This window comes from Grampus griseus, assembly GCF_964374135.1.
Source record: "Grampus griseus genome assembly, chromosome: 1".
Lineage (NCBI taxonomy): Eukaryota > Metazoa > Chordata > Mammalia > Artiodactyla > Delphinidae > Grampus > Grampus griseus.
Genome location: NC_139017.1, coordinates 88,256,844 through 88,274,016, shown reverse-complemented (window position 1 = coordinate 88,274,016; position 17,173 = coordinate 88,256,844). Strand labels below are relative to the sequence as shown.

Sequence of the window (17,173 nt, the reverse complement as noted above, 5' to 3'; positions counted from 1 at the left end):
CCTATTAACCCATGACTCTCAAACCCAAGGGAAAAATATATCAGTGGAGGGGAAGGGGAAGAAAGGGGGCGGAGCAAAAACTGAAAGAAAGGCAGAGAGGAAGCTGTAGAAGGAAGTTCGTTTTTGGTAGGATTTGTCTTTTTTTAACCCCAGAGAGGGGTGACGCTCTAACGCCCAGAACCTCCACGCCCGCCCTCCCTCTTCCGCCCGGCAGTGCGCTGCTGGACGCTGCCGCTAGGGGCGCCTCCGACCCCGAGGAGCTGAGGAGGCGGCGGCAGCGGCAGCGGCGGTTCTCGGAGCTTCGCCTCCCCTCCTCCCAGACGGGCGGCGGCGCCGGCTGCAAGCTGCACACCGAAAGGGCGCCCACCGCTCAGACGAGCTGCAGCACGACCGCTCCCCGTGGGTGGGCGGGGTCCGCGCAACGGCCGCCGCCGCGCTCCGGCCGGGGCTGCCGCTAGAGGCGGCGGCGGCGGCGGCGGCGGCGGCACCGGCCCCGGCAGCGCCTCCACGCGCAGCTCGCAGCCCCGGCCATGGGGCTGGGCGGGCCCGCGGCTCGGCCGAGTTGAAGCGGCGGCGCCGGCCCGCGCGCCCCTTGGGGCCGCCCCCGCACCCCGCTCGCCGGCGTCTGGCTCTCATGATGATGAAGAAGAAGAAGTTTAAGTTTAAGGTGGACTTCGAGCTCGAGGAGCTCTCCTCGGTGCCCTTCGTCAACGGGGTCCTCTTCTGCAAGATGCGGCTGCTGGACGGCGGCAGCTTCACCGCCGAGTCCCCCAGGTAACGCGCCGGCCGCTGCTCCCGAGCAGCTGCGCCCTCGCCTGCCCCGCAGGGGCTTGTCGGATGGGCAGCATCTCTTTCCGTGGCCCATTTGCTCCAGGAGGGCGGCCAGCCTCGTGAGCTCTTCTTTCTCTAGGGACCCGTCTGAGATCTGTCGGGAATGTATCGATCTGCGAAAGTGCTTTGCAAATGGGTTCTCGGCTGGGGTAAGCCACCTGTGCTCGTGATTCCAGATGGTTCCTGGTATCTGTTCTTCCCTCCTAAATTCTCTTGGAATGGGAGCGATGGTCAGAAGGGAGGGGATGCTTCTGGTTTCTCTTTAGACCTTTCCATATTTGTGAGATGCAAAGTGGAACTTGAGCTGTTGTTAAAACAAAAATAACCCAAACTGCTCGAGTTCCAAGAGCGCCCGCTCTAAACCGAAGCCTGTGCTTTTAGCCTTTCTTCTTCACCGTGTTGGTTACTGGGGGGCGCTGGAGTCCAGGATGAGGCCGGGGTAGGCCTGGTCAGGCTTGAGTCAAGTGTTCCCTGGCACCGACAGGACAACAGTTTGTGCCTCATCTCAGAGCTGCGTGTCCAGTTACGCGCTAACACGCACTGAATTGCCCGTCTTGAGGCGACCGCTAATGGCTCTCAGTGGGGAGGAATTAGAACCAGAAGGAGAGCCAATGCCCTGCTCTCATTTTGAAATGAGCCCCTGGGCACTCCCAGGGAGTGTCGTTGGCAGGTTACAGAATCAAGTCAGGAGTGGTAGTGTTCCTTGAGTCATTTCAGGGATATTTGTAGGTTGACAGATCTCTCCTAGGGTAAATGTTCCTTAAGAAAAGAGAAAGTTTGTGGAATTTTAAAAAATGAAATTTTAAGTTCCTGAGATCAAGGAATAAGGCTCATAGTTAATGCTTATTTTGCTTAGATGTGCTGTTCATGGACTTCATTTTTACCCTAAAAAATATTCTGCTTTACTTTTATCTGTCACCCCTATTAATAATGTAAAGGAAATAATGTCCATGGGTTGTGGAATTGGGACCAGAAAATTGTCCGCAGTGGCAATATTGAAGCCTATGAAAGCCAAAAAATGTAAATGTCTAGTTGGCCAAAGCAAAGGACGTATGAAGCAATACTGATTCTCAGAATTAAAAAAAAAAATCAGCTGAGCGTAGTTTTTTAGATTAAACTATGATGACACATCTACACAGTCATTTTTAACACATTGGTAAGAGAACACTGTAACTCAGAATGGTTGAGCAAATATTGTACCAACTCTTAAGGTGCTGAAGTCCAAAGCCAATTCTTGAATGTTCTGTAGGTGCAAATGAGAGTCTTACCCCGTTCTGTGGCAAAGTCCCACCCACCACTCTGGCAGTTAGACCAGCTCTTCTGGGCCAGTGGTGACACCTGGTGGTCAGGGTACTTCCCTGCTCCCTCCTTTCTCCCTCAGATTATTGGTTTGGCTTGCTTGTAAATCAGTTATTCTGGTATTGCAGACAGTCATTTATTCAGCAAATAGGTATAGGCTAAACCTTTTAAATATCATATTTAATTCTCACAGCAAGCCTATGAGGTAGGGATCCCCATTTTGTAGATGAATAAACTGAGATTCAGCATAACTAACTTTCCCAAGGTCCCCACATCTGGTAGGTGAAAAGCCAAAATTATAATACAGGTCTCTCTAATTTCAAGCAGATTGATGCCATGTAAAGGAGGAAATTGTGTGTTGTGCTGAAGATGGAGTTTCCCAATGGTTTTAACAAGCAAGGGGTGTAATTTGATTTGGAATTTGCAAGATTGGAAAGGAAAAAGCAGAGTATCCTGTATTAAATTTACCCCTTTTTCTTCCAGCTAAACTGTGACTTTAATCAAAGTCAGTTAGGTTAAGAGTAGTGCTCTGTATAACCAACCAAACAACACCCATATAGTTTGGAGGGAAGTGATTCATAAGAAGGAGCGTGCTCCTTGTTAGGTACAGGTAGTTGGTGTAAAGCTAAGACCAAGATTTTGGAATGAGGTGGATCTGAACCTAAATCCTAGCTCCACAATGGCAAACCTGGGTTGGTTACTTAGCCTCTCCAAGCTTCCATCTATAAAATAGAAACCATCACTGGCTTATGGGGGTGTTGTGAGGATTTAGTAAGACGATGCACCTAAAACAGCTACCACAGTGCTCTGGCACCAACTGACATTTAAAAAGAAGACAAGGAGCTTGTCTGAAAGGGTTTGTTTCCTTTACATGTTATACTTAATTTTTTTCTCCTGGCAACTATGCAAGTATTGATTTCAAAAATCTACCTCATTTTAGAAGAAAAAAGAAAGAAAACCAGAAATACTTAAGGGTGTGAATTATTTTAAAATTGCATAACTTAAGGCAGAAATGTAGAGAACAAACGTATGGACACCAAGGGGGGAAAGGGGAGGTGGGATGAATTGGGAGATTGGGATTGACATATATACACTAATATGTATAAAATAGATAACTAATGAGAACTTACTGTATAACCCAGGGAACTCAGTGCTCTGTGGTGACCTAAATGGGAAGGAAATCCAAAAGCGAGGGGATATATGTATACATATAGCTGATTCACTTTGCTGTTCAGAAACTAACACAACTTTGTAAAGAAACTATTCTGGGACTTCCCCAGTGGCGCAGTGGATAAGAATCCACCTGCTATTGCAGGGGACACAGGTTCTATCCCTGGTCCGGGAATATCCCACATGCCGCGGAGCAACTAAGCCCGTGGGCCACAACTACTGAGCCTGCACTCTAGAGCCCACGAGCCACAACTACTGAGCCTGCGTGCCGCAACTACTGAAGCCCACATACCTAGAGCCCGTGCTCCGCAACAAGAGAAGCCACTGCAGTGAGAAGCCCGTGCACCTCAACCAAGAGTAGCCCCCGCTCGCCGCAACTAGAGAAAGCCCGCGTGCAGCAACGAAGACCCAACACAGCCAAGAATAAATAAAATTAAATCTTTAAAAAAGTAAAAAAATAAAGCAACTATACCCCAATAAAAAAAAATTTTTTTAAGGCATTTAAGTTTTAAGTGTTAAAAAAAAACTGTCATAACTTTTCATTCTTGGGTACCAGTCTAGGCAGTGCATCTCTAAATAAATGCTAGATTTTAATTTTTAAAAAAATCACCTGTACCTCTCAAAAATCAAATATAGTTAACACTTAAAATTTCTCCCATAAAAATATGCAATGAACTACACAGAAAAGGGTTAACTTAGCAGGCCCAAGACTGCTTTCCTGAGAAAGGCCTGTTTACAGTGTTTTTGCTGGCATCTGGGAACCTGAATGTTCAGCAGTTGCCTACAGTGAATCAAACTTTGGAGTGGCTCATTGTGCCTAGACTACAGTGTGATTTGTGCTGAATACTTTCTGGGAGTCTGGAATTTTGGCCTGTTCTAGGCAGAGGGTGCCTACGTGACCAGCCCGGAGGTGCCTATGTGGGGGGAGGGTACCCTTAGGTACTGCATTTCTAATGAGTTTCCTTGGTAGACACATGTGTTGTCACAATTTGATGTTGGAGAAATTGTGTTCTGGATGACTCCACTGAGAAAGAACTCTTGGAAGCTCGCACTTGGTTTCTGAGGACTTTGTTCTGTGCCCCTTTCTCCTTTGCTGATTCTGCCTTGTATCATTTTGCTGTAGTACATGGACGATATATCTTAGACATGGGTATGACTATATGCTGAGTCCTGTGAGTCCTCCTAATGGATCACTGAACCTGGGGGTGGTTGTGGGGACCCCTGATGCATGAACCTACGTAAAAGAATAATTCATTTTGTTAAAGAAAAGCCTTGGAGGTACATAGCAAATAATAAATATATTTAAATATATTTTGTTTTGTGGGAAAACTAAAGATGAAGAACATTCATTGTTTACCAAATATTAATTGAGCATTTACCAAGTTTCTAGCTGCCTGTCAAGGGCAACAAATATAAGTACAACAAATATAAAGGCCTATAAGGCAATTACCTCTACTTAATGAAATTAGATCATACATGGATAATTGCTTGGTGATAGGAGACAGTATGATTTAGTGCCTCATCACTCACAATGTGAGTGTTGTTGAAATTCTGAAGGTAAAGAGTTTGCTTACAGCTGTAAAGGTTACTGAAAACCACATCACATTTTCAGTTGTGCATGCTGGAAGGATGAAGTAGCGTTGACAGGGAAGTGTGGGTGGGAGGACCGATTGAGCAAGTTGGCAATAGCAGTTGGTGATAGATCAGCCTGACTGCTGAGAGAGTTCACATTAAACTTCTAGCAGAAGATAGAGACATTGAATGCAATTATAAAGAATTTACTTTCCACTGCTTATAGGAAAAAAATCAATCTAATTACTCCAATAAAGATGTTAAAAAAAAGTCAATCTAAGATTCTTGCACTAGGTTGTAATGTAATTAAAGTGATGTTTAAGCTGGCTGGTGGGCTGATGCTCTTTGGATTCAAATGGGGATAGATTAGAAATGAGGAGACAAATTAGGAGTCTATTAAAATAACCCAGGCAGGAGTGAATAAGAACCTGAACTTGGAGGCTTCTCATGGAAGTAAGTGATGAAATGAAAATGCTATGACAGATGCCTTGATGACATGACAGAGTAAAGAAGTCAGGAAGAATCTTTGTTTTATTTTGCAAGGGGAATATACATATCGTTGGGGAGATACGAGGAGGTCAGTTATATGTTTAACACACTACACTTAGTGGCAGCCTGATAAGCAGTTGGAGACATATTTACTGTGGATTTCTTAGCTCTGGTCTATTGTAAGTAAGCCTGCGTACTGGATTTTTCATCTAAAATTTCCTTACACCGTTTTGCCCTTTTAAAGATTATTAATGAAAATTAATCTTAGAAGGATCCAGTTTCTCCTGGGAAGGTGTATCCAGTGAAGATGTTAGAAAAAAAAAATAAAAACTTAAAAGGTACTTATTTGTATACCGTATGCTAACACATATATATGGAGTCTAAAAAAAAATGGTTCTGAAGAACTTAGGGGCAGGACAGGAATAAAGACGCAGACGTAGAGAATGGATTTGAGGACACAGGGAGGGGGAAGTGTAAGCTGGGACAAAGGGAGAGGGTGGCATTGACATATATACGCTACCAAATGTAAAATAGCTAGTGGGAAGCAACCGAATAGCACAGGGAGACCAGCTTGGTGCTTTGTGACCACCTAGAGCGATGGGATAGTGAGAGTGGGAGGGAGACGCAAGAGGGAGGGGATATGGGAATATATGTATACATATAGCTGATTCACTTTGTTATACAGCAGAAACTAACACAACGATGTAAAGTAGTTATACTTCAATAAAGATGTTAAAAAAAGGTATTTATATGTAATACATGTTATTAAAAAAGGTCAGATTTTTACATATGATAGTTAATAAAACACCCAGAAAATACATTGTATGATTATAATAATCTAATAAACTGAAGCCAAATTATTGCCTAATAAAATATTTTTGAAGACCTTTCAAAAAGACAGAATGTTACATTAAAATCTTTTCAGAGCACTCTTCCTTTGTAAAAGCATTCACATCACTTTAGAGGTTTACTAAGACTATCAGAACAAGCTAAATAATTTCTGGTCTGCTTTAATAAAGAAATATAATGAGAAAATTTTCCTGTAGTTTTTTAGGATTTCCAAGTTTGCTTTATTTTTTGCATCTTTTTTTGTGCTCATAGCTAAATACTTTTCTAAGTTTCACATGAGCTTGTGGCAGAAAACCACATGTGAATTCAGGGAGTGTCTGGGAAGTTTATGAGCATATCTGTGTTGGATCTTTTACTTTGGAAACAAGTTGAAGGCGTTTTTCTCTCTTTGACCAGAGTATCTTCATGTTTTCAAGATTTTAGTTCACTGCACATTGTGTACTTCTTTTTAGTAACTTTTTTCCTTATTTCAAAAATAACACATATTCATGTGGAAAACTTACAAAATAGAAAAGCAAAAAGAACAGAAATTGCATATAAATGAACCAGCTAGAGATAATCACTTTTTATTTTGATGTATAACCTTGGAGACTTTATTGATCCGTACACACACACATATATATACACACACACCCTCCACACACACTTATCACATACTTTTTTTTTAAAAACCAAAGTGGGATCATACTATACTTATATTTTTTTTCATTTAATATATCTTCCCGTATCATTAAGTATTCAATTACAGACTTATTTTTAATAGATGCATACCATTCCATTGTATGGATTTCCATGGTTTGCTGGACAAAGCCCCTTTTGAAATAGTCTTCTTTGCTTTCTTTTTTATTAACATTTTTATAAACACACTAAATTGAGCATCCTTAAAGATGTGCACATCATTGTTATTTTTTTAGGATTCACACTTAGAAATGGAATTATTGAGTCAAAGGGCAGTTTTAAGACTTCTGATATATGTATATTATTAACTTGCCCTTTGATACATTAAATTGACTTTTTTAAGATGAAAAAATTAATAATAAGTAACAAATACAAAAAATAATGCTGTTTGACCATATGGCACAAAATTATTTATACCCTGACCAGAAATGAGGTCATCTATTCGCATTATTATAATAGCTATAAAAATGGTAGCTGACGCTTAATTGAGCTAGTACTTTTTCAAAAATAGCTAGCCCTTTGCCCATGTGTCAGGAACTTTTCTAAGCCTTTACAGCCTCAAAATAATCCTAGGAGGAAGGTACTATTACTACATTATCACTGTTATTACTACTGCTATTACTCTCATTTTATACCTGAGGAAACAAGCCCAAAGAGGTGCTGACAGTTAACACAGCTAGTAAGTGGCAGGGCAGGGAGGCAGTCTGGCTCCAGGGTATGCTCTTAATCACAAAACTCTGTTGCCTCTCAAATTTTATGTTACATGTTTTCTCATTCTTATGTTTTAACAAAACAGTAGATAAATATATATAGTATGACTTTTTCTGAATGCTAGTCTGAGAAAACTGGTTCCAGTGTGTGACACCACTAAACAAGTCATTAGACCTGGCCCCTTTAGATTTGTCCAAAGTTATTGTATATGAAAGATGAGAAACATAGTACTCATGCACGTACTGTTTTTTTCAAGGTGTGACTTTCCAGTTGTAAGTCCTCAAAATTGTTTCATTACTGGATTGTTGTACCTTGTAAAACTGTAATTAATGCCATTTTCCACTAGTAAGTTAATAGTCACTATTGTATGTCTAAGCCTTGCACACTAGGCAGTTTATAAATATTTATTGAAACAATGCAGATATTTGGAGAAAGGATCTGTTGTAGCTTTGCTAAGAATGACAAATACACAGAGATTCCCAAATTAAATACATGGGGAAGTCATATGGGGAAGTATATGCTGTCCTATGTACACAGCTTATAAAGAATTAATGTTCAATTTGGGGTGTCAGCCTTTGAGGGATATTATCAAGTAGAGATCCAGTAAGATCAAGTAAGATTCTGAGGAATCCCGAACTGTGTTCATAACAGGAGACTGGGGTGAGTCTCAAGGGAAGATGATGGTGTTCAAATACTAAAAATTGAGCATGTGTACATGTATATTTTACATTCCTAATTTTATGTATTACAAAATCCTTTTTATAGATGTGTTACCTCCTGTTGGGTTAAGATATAGATCAAGTTCTGTAACACATATATTTGAAAAATAACAAGTGGCTTAAACTAGGTAGAAATTTATTTCTCTCACATATAAAAAGCCCAAGCTGATGTGGTGGCTCTGACCCATCAGGTTATCAGGGGCCCTGACTCTTTATCTGGTTGCTCTGTTATACCCAACCAGATATTGTTCTCATCCCCAGGGACTAAGTTGGCTCACCCCGCGTCCGAATGCCAGCCACTGGGAAGGAGGAAAGGGGAATGGGAGATCCTTTTTGCTCACAGCCTGTTGACCAGAACTTGAGCACGAGGACACATCCAGCCCCAAGGAAGGATAAGAAATGCCGTCTTTGCTGGGTGTCCATGTGCCCAGCAAAAGAGTCAGTTACAATAAAGAGAAGGGGAAGACGGCTATCAGAGGACAGTTAGCCTCTGCCACTCCTCTCTTTTAGAGAAGAGAAAGTTGATCTGCAGAAAAGCCACACAATTTGTTCAAGATCACACGTTGATTAAATGAAAGATATTTGAAAGACTGTCCCATAAAGAGGGAATAGACTTATGCTGGGTACATCAGAGGAGAGAACAGGACCAGTGGGGAAATGTTGAAGATGGCATGTTTCTATTCAATATAATAACAGAAAAGATAATCTGTAACATTTAAAAGAAGACGGTAGTTAGTGAATTGGCTACCTTGTCCACTTGTCAGGAATGTTATCCTTCATTAGAAGGATGGGTGACCTAGGTGATTCTTAAGGCCCTTGCTAACTCTAGGTTTTCTATGATTAAGCTTTCAATTTTATTTCCTAATACTGCTCTTTCTAAACCTCCCATTTTAGCCAAGACTGGTCAGTTTATATTAGCCAAATATGTGTGCATTTCTGTCTCCTTGGTACTCTCTCCTATTTCCACCTCTTCTTTACCATTCTTTTAGTTGATTGAAATTCCAAGCATTCTTCAAGATCTAGAGCAAATGTCTCATCAGCTTTATGCCCACATCTGTCCCAGCCTACAATCCACCCACTGCTTTCCTCCAACACTTACTTCATATACTAAGTCCTTAATAAATATTCGTTGTTTGTTGAATGAACGAAATCTTTTTTCATCGTCCCTACTATGATTTCACCTCTTACTCAATTCCTGTACTTCTTGTTTCTACCATTCATTTCACCCAAATGTGTTCTTTTAATTACCTATAAAAATTTTCCATGCAGTGTAAAATTTACAGTAGTAGAAATACAAGAAAAGGTAGGAAGAAGTGTTTAACTGGTTTGTTTGTTTTTTTCTTTTTTGGAGGGGGTGGGTCAGGGGAAGTGTCATGGAAGATAATTTTTTAGCAAGGTTTCGAAAAAAGTCTAGCTGGTGAAGGAGATGGAACAGTAGAAGGAACAGTACACACAGCGGCAAGGAACAGCGGCATGGTGTGTGCTGGAAGTACTGTGAGTATAGTGGTGTATTACTGCTGCCACATAAAGAACAGGAGAGAGTGGTCATTTCACGGAGTCTGGGCTTGCTTGGATACTCAAGCATCTACGGAACCAAGAGCAAAGGAGTGACTTATGCAAAGTTAGTAGGTTAGCTTAGGTAGGGCTGGAATTTAAGAGAATTCTCATCTGATGACCTTAGCTTTCTCAGTAGGAGCCAAAAAAGATGAAGTGAGGGATATGAGGATAATGATAAAAAATCAGAAAAGCTTCTATAAGGAATGAGAGAAGCAGCTGACCAAAGGCAAGGCCTAACTGAAATTTAGAACATGAATTTTAGTGATGGCAACATGCATGTTCCTGCATCTTTCTCTAGAGAAAGTCTAGAGAGTAGGCAAGGCCCAGGGTATAGGTGTTACTGAAATGGTATGAGGATAGGCATAGGGCAAAGAACTCTGGGTCTAGGGTGTTAGGTTATTTGCACAGTGTTAAAATAGCCAGTATGATTGCAGGTGTTGGAGTGAAGAGAGAGAGAGAGAGGGAAAGGTACTTCTGTGTGACATTAACCAGGAGAAGAAGAGTGTGACATAGCCATATGTCATGTGCCTCAAGCTGAAAGGAAAAGAGGTAACAGCCTGTAAGTGGCACTGAGGAGTTTGGAAAATGCTATTGCTGCCTCCAGTGGAAGATGGGAGTGGAGAACACTACCCCCTATAGAGCTTCAACACAAGTAGTGTGCTCACGAGCTAGCCAGGTTTCACTTAGGCAGTGAGTAGACTGTTAGGTGAAGAGGTTGAGAATGTAGAGTTTGTTCAACCCTGGAACCCGGGTTTCAGGTGGTGTGGTAGAATGAGTTGGGAAAGAGAGCAGCCACAGAAGAATGAATCAGGGTGAGGAAGAAAAGAACTGTAGGAACGAGCAGTCTGGAGACTTAGGGAGAATAGGTGACCAGGACTTGCACTATGGTCTTTTCCTGTGGATTACAGGGGTGAAAAGTATACATACAACTGAATGGCCTTAAGATTTCTAATATGGATATAAAATAATTTAGTGTCACTTAGTAATATACGTTTAGATTTCTCCCATGTCTTCATGGCTTGATAGCTCGTTTCTTTTTCACACTGAATAATATTCTCTTATCTGGATGTACCATACTTTATCCATTCACCTACCATTCACTGTGTGATTCCACTTATATGTGCTACCTAGAGTGGTCAAATTCACAGAGATAGAAAGTAAAATGATGGTTGCCAGGGGCTGAGGGGAGGGAGCATTGGGGAGTTGTTGTTCAGTGGGTACAGAGTTTCAGTGTTACAATATGAAAGGGGTTCTTGGAGATTTGGTGCACAACAATAAGAATGTACTTGAAGCTGTTGAACTGTGCACTTGAAAATGGCTAAGATAGTAAATTTTGTTATATTTTTCCACAATTATTAAAAATGAATAAATATCTTACACTCTTCCCCCAATTTTTATTAGGCCAAGCCAATTATTTACATGTTAATATATTCAAGTAAAGTGAATTAGTATTAAAAAGAAAGTTTTCTCTCTCTTTTTTAAAAAATTAATTTATTTTATTTTTGGCTGCATTGGGTCCTCGTTGCTGTGCGCAGGCTTTCCCTAGTTGCGGTGAGCAGGGGCTACTCTTCATTGCAGTGCGAGGGCTTCTCATTGCTGTGGCTTCTCTTGTTGCAGAGCATGGGCTCTAGGCACACAGGCTTCAGTAATTGTGGCACGGGGGCTCAGTAGTTGTGGCTTGCGGGCTCTAGAGCGCAGGCTCAGTAGTTGTGGTGCACGGGCTTAGTTGCAGCATGTGGGATCTTTCCGGACCAGAGCTTGAGCCCGTGTTCCCTGCATTGGCAGGTGGATTCTTAACCACTGTGCCACCAAGGAAGTCCTGAAAGTTTTCTTTTTTTTTTAACTTCGCAATTTAGAGACATTTTGCCCTGAATTTTCTGCAGATTCAGGGCAAAATGAGCATTGATGTGTCCGTTCAGTCATTCTACCAACTAATATGATTTAACAAAATATAGACATATTGGCTTATGTGGTAATTAATTTTTATTTAACAGTTTTAAGAAAGTCCCTCTTTTTCCCCCTACTGTGTTTCTGCTTATTTAAGTCATTATTTTTGCTCATTATATGTCTTGAGATATATGTTATTTGTTGCTCATCAACAAATGTCAGCATTTGTTGATAAAATTATCTCTAGTTTATCTTTTATTAAGTATAGTACCTTGAAGATAAGTTTGTTCTGTGAAAATAGTATGTATGATGCTTACTTACATCCTTTGCATGAGCTCTTTTCATCATCTCAAATGATATCTCAAATCTCAAATGATATATTCTTCACGATAATCATTACTGTAAACATTGGTATAAAATATAATTTTTACCATCCAGGAGCCTGCACTTTATTGGGAGATATTGACATATATTGTTAAATGCAATATAGGGCAGAGTGACAAAGCCTATATATAGTAAGTGTACAAATAAAATTGTTACAGCAGTTGAAAGGAGGAATGGAGCTATTAATTCTGAGAAAGTAGGGAAGACTCCTTAGAAGAGGCGGCCTGTGAGCTGAGCTTCGAAAGATTAGTAGGATTTAACCAGGAGGGGGGAAATGGGATGAAAATGTCAGACATTTTGACTCTGATAATGTTTTGACTTGTGTTTATTATCAAAAACTATTTTTAAGAGTGGTACATCAATACTGTATCTTCATCAGAAAGCATTTTCTAGTGCAACGCTTTAGAAAACAGACTGGCAATTCCTCACATGTTAAACAGTTACCATATGATCTGGCAATTCCACTAATATACCCCAAAAGACATGAAAACATATCAACACAAAAACTTGTTCAATTAACACTTGAACAACACAGGGGTAGGGGGTTGGAGCACTTGCCTGACACACAATGAGGCCAAACAAACTGAAAAGTCAGACTTCGGAGGGTTTGGAGCAGAGAAGGGTTTATTGCAGGACCATTTAAAGGCAAAGTGAGGGAGAAGCGTGGTTAGTTGTTGCAAACTTCTTCCTGAAGGAATCCTTTGTTCTTGCAGCTGTCCGGGTAGGTCAGGTCATGATCTTCCTGTGTTTAACAAAACAAATATTATTCTCTGTTCTACAACTTTTTACCTCTGTATGAATGGACTCTTAGAGGTCAGAGCCCTGAGAATAGGCTATCCTGTATATTTCAGACTATAGGCAACATTCTTTTACAAAAGGTTCAGAGCCAGCATGACTAAGCACAGGCAACAAAGCACAAAGGTTAAAGCAAAAGGAATAAATCTAATGAGTCAGATTTGTTCTTCCCTATTACACACTGACTCTCCATGCAGTCAGGTCAACTTATCTTAGTCGGCCCTCCTTATCAGAAATTCAGTATCTGTGGTTCCACATTCGAGGATTCAACCAGCCATGGATTGGGTAGTACTGTAGTATTTACTATTGAAAAAAAATCTGTGTATTAGTGGACCCGTGTGGTTCAAAACCATGTTGTTCAAACTGTACATGAATTTTCATAGCATTATTTATAATAACCAAAAATCCGAGACAACCGCATTGTCTGTCAGCTGAGGAATGGGTAAATAAAATCCATATAGTGGAATATTTTGGCAATACAAAGAAAGAAAGTACTGATACATGCTACAACATGGATGAAACTTTAAAACTTCATGCTAAGTGAAAGAAGCCAGTCACAAAAGACCACATATTTTATGATTCCATTTATATGAAATGTCCAGAATAGGCAGAGTCTACAGAGGCAGAAAATAGATTAGTGGTTGCCTAGGATTGGGAGGTTGGAGGGAAATGGGGAGTGACTACTCATGGTATGAGCTTTTTTTTTGGAGGTGATGAAGATGTTCTAAAATTGATTGTGGTGGTGGTTTCGCACTCTGTGAATATATTAAAAACCATTGAGCTGTAAATTTTAAATGGGAGAATTGTATAGTATGTGAATTATATTTCAATAAGGCTAAGCATTTTCTGACAAAACTCCATTAAGCCAATCTAATTAACTCCTTGGATAATTTTCTATACCAGTTTATTCTTTTATTTAACAAATATCTGTTGAGTGTCTGCTATGTGCCAGGCACTGTTCCAGGCATTTGAACTATTTCTATTATTTTTCAGTTCAGGCCTTTTTTTTTTTTTTAAATAAATTTATTTATTTAGGCTGTGTTGGGTCTTCGTTGTTGCACACAGGCTTTCTCTAGTTGCTGCAGGAGGGGGCTGCTCTTCATTGTGGTGCGCGGGCTTTTCATTGCAGTGGCTTCTCTTGTTGCGGAGCACGGGCTCTAGGCGTGTGGGCTTCAGTAGTTGTGCTCGTGGGCTTCAGTAGTTGTGGCACACGGGCTTAGTTGCTACGCGGCATGTGGGATCTTACCGGACCAGGGCTTGAACCCGTGTCCCCTGCATTGGCAGGCGGATTCTCAACCACTGTGCCACCAGGGAAGTCTCCACTTCAGTCTTTATTTTATGAAATTATTTTCCTTGGTGTTTATTCTCTTCTCTGTATATTTTAGAATGAACATGAGTTATAAAACAAGTGTAACCTAATCTGTATAGTGGCTGTTATTTTTATAAAGTCCAAATTTTCAGGATCAGATTTTACATTATCTAAATTCTGTTAAGAATTCTTAATTTTTGTGACAATTTATAGTCAATAGCAGTCTTTATCGTGTGATATCTTAACCAGTGAGTTGTTTTAGCTAATTTTATGTTTATTATTGGTACCATTAATATTCATTATGAGCTGGATAAAAGACTTGTAGAATTGTTGTTTCTTAGCTAATCCAACAGAAAATTTTGAGCATTGCCTCCCGCTCTATATTATGGTTTAGGGATCAAAGATGTTCAGGGTCAATATGTCCTGCTTTGGGGTAGGAGAAGAACAGACCTGATAAACAGGAATACAGAACCATAAAAGTGGACGGTGTTGAGCACTTGGTGGGTAGGTGGTGGAGCGGAACAGAGAATGTTCGGGGCCTATAGTTAAGGACAAGACTGCACTGGGGGCCAGATTTTGGCAGGCCTTGGATGCCATTCGTGAAGACCAGGTTTTATTTTGTAGGCAATATGACCCTGAATCCCTCTTATTTTCTGATTCTAAAATTAATTCAAGATCACTGTAGAACATTTGGAAAATACATAAAATTACAAAGAAGAAAATGTTACCTATCAGAGACAATTACTGTTAAAATTTTGAAATATTCCCTTCCAGTTTCTTCCAATCCATTTTTATCCTGCTTTTTTCTTTTACTGAACATTATAATATACGCATTTTCCATGTTATTAAACACTTCAGCATATTATTCTGATAATGCCATATGTAATATTCTTTCATGAATGTACTATAAGTTAAGTAATAATTCTTCTGTTTTAGATATTCCTATTTTTTCAATTTATTCCTTCTCTTGCCAATACTGAGCTCTTTCCTGTGAATATTTGAATGTGAGGTGCAAGCAGGGTCTGTGATGATGTGTGGTAGGCAGCTCAGAGTTTATATCTTTTTTTTTTTTTGCGGTACGCAGGCCTCTCACTGTTGTGGTCTCTCCCGTTGTGGAGCACAGGCTCCGGACGCGCAGGTTCAGCGGCCATGGCTCACGGGCCCAGCCACTCTGCGGTATGTGGGATCTTCCCAGACCGGGGCACGAACCTGTGTCCCCTGCATCGGCAGGCGGACTCTCAACCACTGTGCCACCAGGGAAGCCCCCAAGAGTTTATATCTTAAACTGAGCATGGTAGTCAGGATTTCTTTCATACCTAGATCTTAAGATAATCCACATGGACAAGATAATTAAAGCCCAGGATAGCATATAGAACAAAATGCAAGGGTCAGAGATAGAACCTTGGTAGAAGAAGTCATAATTAAGAAAAATGAGACCAAAACATTGGAGAGAATTTGGCATCACAGAAGCTAAACAAGAAAAAAACTTGACGGGGGTGTAGGGTGTTCAGCCCTGCCATAGAGTTGAAAGGTGGAATGGTGTGAGAACTGCTTTCTTTATTTGACAATTGGCAAGTCTTTGGTGAACTTTTTTTTTAATTATTGAGGCATAATTGACATACAACATTATATTAGTTTTAGATGTACAACATAATGATTCAATATCTTCATATGCTGTGAAATGATCACCACAATCAGTCTAGTTAACATCCATCACCATACATAGTTACAAAAAACTTTTTTTTTCTTGGGATGAGAACTTTTAAGATCTACTCTTAGTAGCTTTCAAATATGCAATACAGTATTATTAACTGTAGTCACCATGACCTCATGACATTTATTTTATAACTGGAAGTTTGTACCTTTTGACCCCCTTTACCCATTTCACCCACCCACATATCAGTGAGATCATGCACTATTTGTCCATATGTCTCTGACTTGTTTCACTTAGCATAATGCTCTTAAGGTCCATCCGTGTTGTCGAAAATGGCAATATTCTTATTCATGAGTGAATAATATTCCATTGTGTGCGGGGGGGGGGTGTGTGTGTGTAGGTATCTCACATTTTCTTTGTCCATTCATCCACTGATGGACACATAGGTTGCTTCCATATCTTGGCTATTGTAAATAATGCTGCAGTGAACATGGAGGATGGGGGATACAGATATCTTCTAGAGTTAGTGTTTCCTTTTCTTCCCCCTCCCCAGATAAACACCCAGAAATGGAATTGCTGAATCATATGGTAGTTCTGTTTTTGATTTTTTGAAGAACATCCTCACTATTTTCCATAGTGGCTCCACCAATTTACATTCTCACCAACAGTGCACAAGGGTTCTCCTTTTCAACATCCTCACCAACAGTTATTTCTTGTCTTTTTGATGATAGCCATTCTAACAGATGTAAGGTGATAGCTCATTGTGGTTTTGATTTGCATTTCCCTGATGAATAGTGATGTTGAGCGCCTTTTTGTGTACCTGTTGGCCATCTGTATGTCTTTGGAAGAATGTCCATTGAGATACTCTGCCCCTTTTTTAATTGGATTGTTTGTTTTTTGCTGTTGAGTTGTATGAATTCTTAATATATTTTAGATATCAACCTCTTATCAGATATATGATTTGTAAATATTTTCTCCCATTCAGTAGGTTCCTCTTTCATTTTGTTGATGGTTCCCTTTGATATGCAGAAGCTCTTTAGTTTGATGTAGTCCCACTTGCTTATTTTTGCTTTTGTTGCCTTTGCTTTTGGTGTTAAATACAAAAAATCAGGGGCAAGACCAATGACAAGGGGCTTACCACCTATGTTTTCCTCAGTAAGTTTTATGGATTTAGATCTTACATTCAGTTTAATTCAATTTGAGTTAATTTTTGTGTATGGTTTAAGATAGTGGTCCAGTTTCATTCTTTTGCATGTGACTGTCCAGTGA

The 17,173-nt window shown here is 40.3% G+C and overlaps 1 protein-coding gene across 1 annotated transcript in view; it reads left to right on the top strand.

Moving 5' to 3' along the window:
• Positions 1-634: 634 nt before the first annotated feature.
• EEIG2 (EEIG family member 2) overlaps positions 635-17,173 on the top strand; it is a gene marked incomplete at its 5' end in the record, with an annotated part of 103,811 nt that continues 87,272 nt past the window's right edge. Inside the window, one exon of the mRNA XM_082680105.1 lies at positions 635-774. Coding sequence (XP_082536231.1) covers positions 635-774 — 140 coding nt within the window. The remainder of the gene's footprint in view (positions 775-17,173) is intronic.